This window comes from Solanum lycopersicum, chromosome 3, assembly GCF_036512215.1.
Source record: "Solanum lycopersicum chromosome 3, SLM_r2.1".
NCBI lineage: Eukaryota > Viridiplantae > Streptophyta > Magnoliopsida > Solanales > Solanaceae > Solanum > Solanum lycopersicum.
This window is the reverse complement of record NC_090802.1, coordinates 54515864-54524635: the sequence shown is the minus strand read 5'-3', so window position 1 is coordinate 54524635 and position 8772 is coordinate 54515864. Positions and strand designations below refer to the sequence as shown.

At 38.9% G+C, this 8772-nt stretch overlaps 2 protein-coding genes across 2 annotated transcripts; both read right to left on the bottom strand.

Moving 5' to 3' along the window:
* Nucleotides 1-3358: 3358 nt before the first annotated feature.
* On the bottom strand, nt 3359-3790 carry LOC138347674 (uncharacterized). Its single transcript, XM_069295977.1, has one exon. The coding sequence runs from the start codon at nt 3788-3790 to the stop codon at nt 3359-3361; it is 432 nt and encodes a 143-aa protein (XP_069152078.1).
* Nucleotides 3791-3997: 207 nt separating this feature from the next.
* Nucleotides 3998-5422, bottom strand: LOC101255569 (uncharacterized). The gene has a single exon (XM_010320065.2). The coding sequence runs from the start codon at nt 5420-5422 to the stop codon at nt 3998-4000; it is 1425 nt and encodes a 474-aa protein (XP_010318367.2).
* Between the last annotated feature and the right edge of the window lie 3350 nt (nt 5423-8772).

Genomic DNA, 8772 nt, shown 5'->3' with positions numbered 1-8772 from the left:
AACGTCTATTCCCCAGGTAACAAAAGGCCATGGAGCAGACATAGGATGCAACTCTAAAGGGGGTGAGTAAATCAAGTCGCTATGAATTTGGCACTGATGGAACTTGCGAACAAATTGGCTCGCTCCATGGTCAACCAATAGTACCCTGCCCGAATAATCTTTTTTGCTAGGACGTAACCATTCCTGTGTGGGCCACATACCCCTGAGTGTACCTCATTCATAATTGTTTCCACCTCTTGATTATTCACACATCGTAATAAATTCAAATCTGGAGTCTTTTTATATAAGATATCGCCACTTAAGAGGAACCTATTGACGAGTTGCCTAATAGTTCTTTTTTGATCTCTTTCAGCATGTAGTGGATATTCTCTAGCTTTTATAAAAAAATTTATGTCGTGATACCAAGGCTCACCATCTGCCTCTACCGCAATTATATTGCAATAACCATGTTGATCGCTAACTTGGATTTCCAACGGGTCAATGTAGGTATTACCTGGGTATGGAAGCATCGATGCTAGGGTGGCCAAAGCATCATCCAACTCATTGTGAAACCTGGGAATATATCTAAATTCAATGGACTTGAACTTTTTGATGAGATCTTCTAAACATTGTTTGTACGGTATGAGCTTAATGTCTCAAGTTTCCCATTCGCCTCGAGCTTGTCGAATGAGCAAGTCGGAATCCCCTAAGACTAAGAGCTCATGTATATCAAGATTTATTGCCATATTCAAACCCATGATGCAAGCTTCGTATTCTGTTGTGTTGTTGGTAGAAAAGAATCTAAGTCGTGTTGTGGAAGGATAATGACAACCGCTTGGTGAGATTAGAACTGCCCCAATTCCCACTCCGTTTTTGTTGACATCCCCATCAAAATATAATTTCCATACGGGGTCCTTATCAGGAATTTCTTCCTCAATAAAGTTGATCTCTTCATCAGGGAAGTATGTCTTTAAGGGTTCGTATTCATCATCAATCGGATTCTCTGCCAGATGATCGGCCAACGCTTGTGTTTTAATGGCGGTGCGAGTAACATACACAAAATCAAATTGGGTAAGAAAAATCTGCCATTTTGCCAACCTACCCGTCGGCATGGCCTTTTGAAAAATATATTTCAGAGGATCCATTCGAGATATGAGGTAAGTGGTGTGGGACAAAAAATAGTGCTTCAATTTTTGGGCGACCCAAGTTAAAGCACAACATGTTTTTTCTAATAGAGTGTACTTTGCCTCATAGGATGTGAACTTTTTGCTCAAGTAATAGATGGCTTGTTCCTTTTTCCTCGTGACGTCATGTTGTCCTAGAACGCAACCAAAAAAATTATCCGTTACCGAGAGGTATAAAAACAAAGGCCTACCAGGCTCTGGGGGACCAGAACTGGAGGATTTGATAAATATTCCTTAATTTTGTCAAAAGCATTTTGACACTCACTTGTCCATTTAATAGCAGCATCCTTTTTCAATAACTTGAATATCGGCTCGCATGTAGTAGTGAGTTGATCGATGAATCGGCTGATATAGTTTAACCTTCCCAGAAAACTCATGACTTCAGTTCTGCTTTTTGGAGGTGGCAATTCTCGAATGGACTTTATCTTGGAGGGGTCTAATTCAATGCCTCTTCGGCTAACTATAAAACCCAAAAGCTTGCCAGATGGAACTTCAAATGCACATTTAGCCGGATTAAGCTTGAGATTGTACTTTCTCAACCTTTCGAAAAAATTTCTTAGATCACGCACATGGTCAATTTGCGTTCTAGATTAATGATGACATCATCAACATATACCTCAACTTCTTTATGCATCATGTCATGGAATATTGTAGTCATAGCTCTCAAATAGGTTGCCCCTGCATTTTTTAGACCAAATGGCATGACCCTATAACAATATGTATCCCACGGGGTAGTGAAAGCAGTTTCTTCTGCGTCTTTTTCATCCATGAGAATTTGGTGATATCCGGCATAGCAATCCATGAAAGATTGAATCTCGTGTTAAGCACAATTTTCAACCAAGATATGAATGTTGGGTAGTGGAAAATTGTCTTTTGGACTTGCTTTGTTTAAATCTCGATAATCAACATAAACTCTGATCTTTCCATCCCTTTTTGGTACTGGCACAACATTAGCCAACCAAGTAGTGTATCGGACGACCCTGATCACTTTTGCATTCAGTTGTTTCATGATTTTCTCTTTGATTTTATCGCTTATATCTGCCTTAAATTTTCTTTGCTTTTGCTGGACAGGTGGAAAATCAGGATGTATGGGAAGTTTGTGAACTACCAAATCAGCACTTAACCCAGGCATGTCATCGTATGACCAAGCGAAGACATCTTTGTATTCAATTAAAACTTGCATTATGTCGTCTCGAATAGTTCGATCGACATGAATGATTATCTTTATTTCTTTCACTTCTTCGGGAGTTCCCAAATTAAACACCTCCGTTTCACTTAACTTAGGTTTAGGCTTATTTTCAAATTGATCCAAACCCCTTTTAATTTCTTCATCAGCTTCATCTTCATCATATTCCTTAGACTTAGGATTCATTGTTATGAGATCAGACAACTTTTTAGGATCTAATTGTAAACTCCGCATGCATGTCATATTATCAAAGTTAACGTAACTGAAATGAAAATAAGATGACAAATATTAGAAAGAGTAGGAACGCAGAAGATGACTAGAACTTTATTGCATTGAATGGGAAAGGATAGAAGGGTTAACAATAAAGTGATACAACTAGAATGTTTGAATTACAACCCTGAGAATAATCCAAGAAAAATAAAATTAAAAACAGCAAAATAAAACTACCATGACTCTTTTTTTGTAGGGAGAGGAGTGGCTTTCCAGTTATTGAGTTGGACATTCGGGCCGATAAACTGCAATTTACCTCATAAAACATTTCCTTTATACCTTGACATATTTCATCCTCATCATTTTGGATTGGTAAGTCTGGACACGGTTCACCTTGAGATTTAATGAAAGATTGAGCGATATGGGGGATCAGCTTCGACAGATTCCAAGCATTTCTTTTACGATCTTCTGCCCATTTTCTATCAAATATAGTTGGATTGAAACCCAAACCAAATGTATCTTGATTACCCATTGGACTGATAGGATTCACAATTCCTTGCAACGACAAACCTAACCCCTTTCCAGGTTCATAGCCATTTTGTACCATTTGAGCCACCACCATGACTGAAGTAGAGGACAGACGAGGTTGGAGGATAGGATTTCCTTCTAAGAACTGATTAACCGTTATTATCTCTAGAGCCTGATAGTTGAGGGATTCACAACCTCTTTTAGCCTCAATGCTTGGTATTGAAGGATCTCGGGTGATCGGGAGATCATCTTCACCATGGACAATGATTTCTTATTTGTCATGTTCAAACTTGACCACTTGGTGTAGAGTAGATGGCACAGCTCTAGCCATGTGGATCCATGGCCTACCCAAAAGCAGATTGTAAGACGTGTCCATGTCTATAACTTGGAAAGTGATTCCAAACTCCGCTGGTCCAATTGTAACAATTAAGTATATTTCACCAAAAGTATCCCGTTTTGCACCATCAAATGCCCGTTCACAAACATTATTAGTACGAATCCTATCAGTGTTGATTTTCAAGCTTTGTAGAGTGGAAAGAGGGCATATGTCTACACCTGATCCTCCATCGACCATGACTCTCTTCACATAGTGTTCTTCACATTTCACGGTCAAATGTAGAGCCCTATTATGTCCAGATCCTTCCAAGGGCAATTCATCATCAGGGAAAGTGATTCTATTTACCTCAAAAATTTGATTGACCATCTTTTCCAAGTGACCTACTGTAATATTTTTGTATATATGTGCCTCATTCAAAATTCTGGTCAGCACTTCACGATGCTCTTTAGAATGTATGAGTAACGACAATAAAGAGATTTGAGCAGGCGTTTTCCTTAACTAATCTATAACAGAATAATCTTGAGCTTTCATCTTTTTTAGAAACTCTTCAGCATCTTCCTCAGTGACTGGTTTTTACATCGGCAACTGATTTTCTTTGATTTGTTTGTCCCTCCTTAATTCTTCCGGAGCATAACATCTTCCGGAACGAGTTAAGCCTCTTGTTTCATTTGTTTCTTCAACAATCTCCTTTCCCTGGTGAGTAACGATGACTTTGTTGTAGTTCCACGGAACGGCCTTGGTGTTTGTGATAGGAAGTTGTGCTGCAATTTGTATCACAACTGGATCTTTCATACCTTTTTGATTTTGATCAAACGTTGAAAATTTACCAGGAATGTAGCATTTTGGTCCATTCAACGGTACGTCTCCTCCTTTTATAGACTCAGGGACATACAACACTAGCTTCTTCGAGTTCCCAAAATTCGAACGCGCACCTTTATCAATTATTAGTGCCCTTTTTATAGGTTCTAAAACTATACTAGACTCTTTTCTTGAAACCTTGCTTTCCAATTTTGTTCTACTTGTTTGCTCATAATCTTCAAAAATGCCAACCATCCCCACAACACGCTCATTATTATGAGCAGGGAGTGGGTTATTGGTGACATTCGGTGTGTCCTCATTGCGTACCTCGATTACCTTATCCTCAATTAACTTCTCAATGACTCTTTTTAGGGTCCAACAATTCTCTGTGCTATGACCTGGAGCGTTGGCATGATATTGACATATAACAGTCGGATCAAAACCTCTTGCATTTGGATTGACAACGTACGGATTGACAGGTTCAACTAGTCTCAATTGTATCAATTTCTGTAACAAATTCGTATACGATTCCCCAATTGGGGTAAAATTTTCTTTTTGACCTTGTTCTCTCGTATAGTTTGTCCGGGGACGTGGATTGTATGGCGCCTGGAAATTTTGTTGTTGTGGGTAAGAAACTTGTGGGGCAGGCCCCTGCCATTGTTGGCGCGAAGGAGGCCGGACATATGCCTGAGTATTGAGAACTGCATATTGGAACGGGTAATAATGCCGAGGAGAATTATATTGTCCTTGTTGGACTTGACAATAAGGATTGTTCATGCCTATTTGAACATCTCTTGATCCAGATGCCGCCATGGACCCTTCCTCCTTCTTTTTTCGATTGGTAAAATTACCGGATCCACTTTGTATTACTTGTGTGGTAGCTCTAATGGCTTCTTGACTCACAATCTTACCCGACTTTATGCCATTCTCTACCATTTCTCCGATCTTAATCGCTTCGGCGAAAGGCTTGCCCATTGCGGAGAGAAGATAATGAAAGTAGTCAGGTTCTTGAGCTTGGAGAAAAACATCAATTAACTCATAGTCTTTCATCGGCGGTTTGACTCTAGCCGCCTGCTCCCTCCATCTTATGGCATATTCCCTAAAACTTTCTGATGGCTTCTTTTTCATATTAGCCAGGGAATTGCGATCGGGAATAATATCGATATTGTATTGAAATTGTTGGACAAAATCTTGTGCCATATCATCCCAAACGTGCCAATGAGAAACGTCCTGATCGATAAACCATTCTGATGCTATGCCCGTTAAACTCTCTCCAAACTAAACCATAAGAAATTCTTCTTTTCCTCCGGCTCCTCTCAACTGATTACAGAATCTTCTCAAATGAGCCACTGGATCGCCATGACCATTATAGTTATCAAACTTTGGAGTTTTGAACCCTAAAGGCAAGTGAACATCTGGATACATGCATAAGTCCTTAAACGAGACACTTTTGTGTCCTCCCAGACCTTGCATATTTCTTATGTTTTGTTCCAAACTCCTCATTTTCCTTGCAATTTCTTCATGTTCCTTATTCTTAATGTTTTTCTCAACTTCAATGGGAGAACCGTATTAATGCTGGTAAGAGTTAGGAACATTTAAAGTTAATTTAGGGGCATGACCTTGGCCGTATTGATCTTTGAGTATAGGGTCATCATTGGATTTTTCATACCAGTGTCGGTTGAGGAATCGTATTAGTTTGGATAGTAGGCATGAAAAGTGGATTATTCATCATTGATGGTTTTAACGGGTTTATCGAGGAAGTTCCAGCAGTATTAGATGTGTTAATGTATGGTCCAAACCCAGGTGGATAAACCAGGTCACTTGTTAAGAATTGGATGGGGAATGGCATATTCACATTCAGATATTCTTGAATTAAAGGTGGAGGAGCTTGCCCATTCATCCAAGCTTCGTACATTTCGGTCATCTGTTGTCTTAACATTTTCACCTCTTCTATAGGTACCGATTCTTGCGCAACCATTTGGGTTTGTGCGTCGTCATTTTCCGACTCTGTTCCGTCTTTACGTGTCATTTTCTCTTTCCCTTTTGATCCTGTATTATATTGATGAGATGCCAGTTCCCCTCACAAACCAACCACCTTTTAAACTCTCTCTAAATTCTCATATATATAAAAAAAATATTTGTTAGGATTCAACATATTAAGGATATTAAATTCACGTTGTATGTTATGCACCTAGATTTTCATATGTCTATAATGTGTTTTTGGAAAACTTTTATGTTTCATCCCGGCTTTGGACGACTTGCTTATGTCATTTGGTCCCCTACTTTACTTACTTGAATAATTTGAATGCATTTTGATCGAACCTATTAAAGGTTGCCTACGTATCATGTTTGAACATGAATCAGATCATTACGTAGTTCATGTGGATAAATTTCTTTCAAAAGAAAAATACAACATTTGTTTAACTTGAAAATACCATTCAAATCAAAATAACCAAAATAAAACATCAAAGTACTTATTAAAACAGAATTTGACGAACTAAAAAGAGGGAAAAATAATAATAGTAAAAAAATAAATAAAAAAATCCATCTCCGACATTTCTTGATCATCAATTGCCCCCTAGGCTAGAGTAGACCTTGAACAAAGCTTTCGGCAGATGTGAGGCTAATGCACGCGCCTCTCGACCCAGGCTCTCATCACTCCGATGGAGATGACTACCATAAACATCAATTAAGCTCTCTTTCAACTGAAGCACTTGTCCTTTCGCCTCCTCCATATTCTCGTGACAGTTCTGCAACCATTCTTCAGTAGTGATAACTGTATCACTCAGATGCTCTTCATGTGCTTGAAGCTCTTCAATTTGGTTATGAAATTCTTCAGGCTCTTCCGTCCATTGATTTCTTTCGGTCGCCACTTCTGCTTGGTACAATGTGAAACGGTTTGCGATGTCCCTCTCTCGTCCCATAGAGGCTTTTAATTGATTTTGTAACCTAGCTTGCACATGTATTAAGAGGCTCTTTTCTTTCTTATATTCTTCCTCCTGTTGCTCCATAGCACCTGTGACAATGCCCAAATCTTCATGTAGGGTTCGAATAGTAGATAGATGCTTCTTTTCAACCCTTTTTTCAATCAAAGTAACTCTTTCCTCGAATATTGCATCACGTCGAGCCAACTCTTCTTTAACATTTATTAGGTCTTTGCTTAGGATATCTAAAGTAGACCTATAATTTCTTTCCACCTCGAGTCGGGCCTGCTTGATTCTTACTTCAATTTCCTCTTCTCGATCTATGATTGCTCGCGTTGATCCTTCGGGCATTATTTTGAGAGGGGTTTGATCAAAGAACCAATGGAGGTATAAGGGGTAAACTTCTTCTTCAACACGATCATCAACCATAGCTTTCGACCTTAAAGTTCGAGTACCACCCCAAATCTCCAAATCTTTTGAGCTTCTGATTCTCGATCTCGATCTTCAAATGCTACTTCCCTCACAAAATTCCGCGTATCCTCGGCTTTAGGTAAAATTTATTTTTGTCCTAGTTGGCGTAGAACTCGAAGGGGTATTGTATGGTTGGAACCCACGAAGGCCTGTCAGAACGAAGAATGGACGATAGGAAGACATAACAATTACCTCACTAGCAGGAAACCAATGATAGTTCCATGTAATTTTAGATGTCGTCGGTTTAAGAAGATAATGTCTCCATGCTTTGACACCTTTTGGCAATTTGTCTCCTAATTCTTTTATCCTTTCTGGGTGGCTCAAAATATAATTCGTCCAATCGGATTTGGAATCTGTCGCAAAACGATGGCGATATAGGTGCTCTAAAAACCACATTTGTAATAAAATGCTACAACCTTCAAAAAAATCTCCCCCCTCTCTACATTTAGTCAAAGCACGATAAATATCAGCAAACATCATCGGCAATATAGTGGATTTTCTTTTCTTTATCATAACAGTGACTATTCCTGACAGACGAATATCAATTTTTTTATCCTTCCTTGGAAAAACCATAGCTCCCAAGAATGCTACCATGAATGCTTCTTGTCTATGTTTTTCCCAAGTAGGGAGGTGTTGTCCATTTTTAAGTTAATTTTCATAGCTTGAAAATCTTTCCTTCTTTCCATATCTTAAGTACAAGAATTCCAAAGAAACCAACCAATTATCAAAACACTCACACTCCTTATGAGGATGGATGATGTGCATCTGTTCTAGAAATTTACCTCTGCTGACACTCCTAGGGGTTATCAGTGTTTTAGTTCGAAGATTCTGGCCTAAGCCTGTGAAACCACCCAATTCTTCTAATGTAGGCGTCAACTCAAAATCACTAAATCGAAACACATTATTTGTGGAGTCCCAAAATGGAATCAAAGCCTCGATCAAACCTCTGTCAGGACTAAATCTCATGATATCTGTAAGGAAACCAAGATGTTTGAATATCTCAGTCCGCCTAAATTCATGCATATCGTTCCACCAATCCATTAGTAATTGTGGGGTTTTATCTGTGATCATAAACTTTGGGGGATCATTGACCATTTCGACTAGTTCATCCCTTGGTCTTTTATCACACCTCATAGATCTCATGATTACCTGGTT

Bases quoted from the DNA above. Each gene is read 5' to 3' on its own strand.
- LOC138347674 (XM_069295977.1), bottom strand. From the start codon at position 3,790: ATGGTCAATCAAATTTTTGAGGTAAATAGAATCACTTTCCCTGATGAT.
- LOC101255569 (XM_010320065.2), bottom strand. From the start codon at position 5,422: ATGGCACAAGATTTTGTCCAACAATTTCAATACAATATCGATATTATT.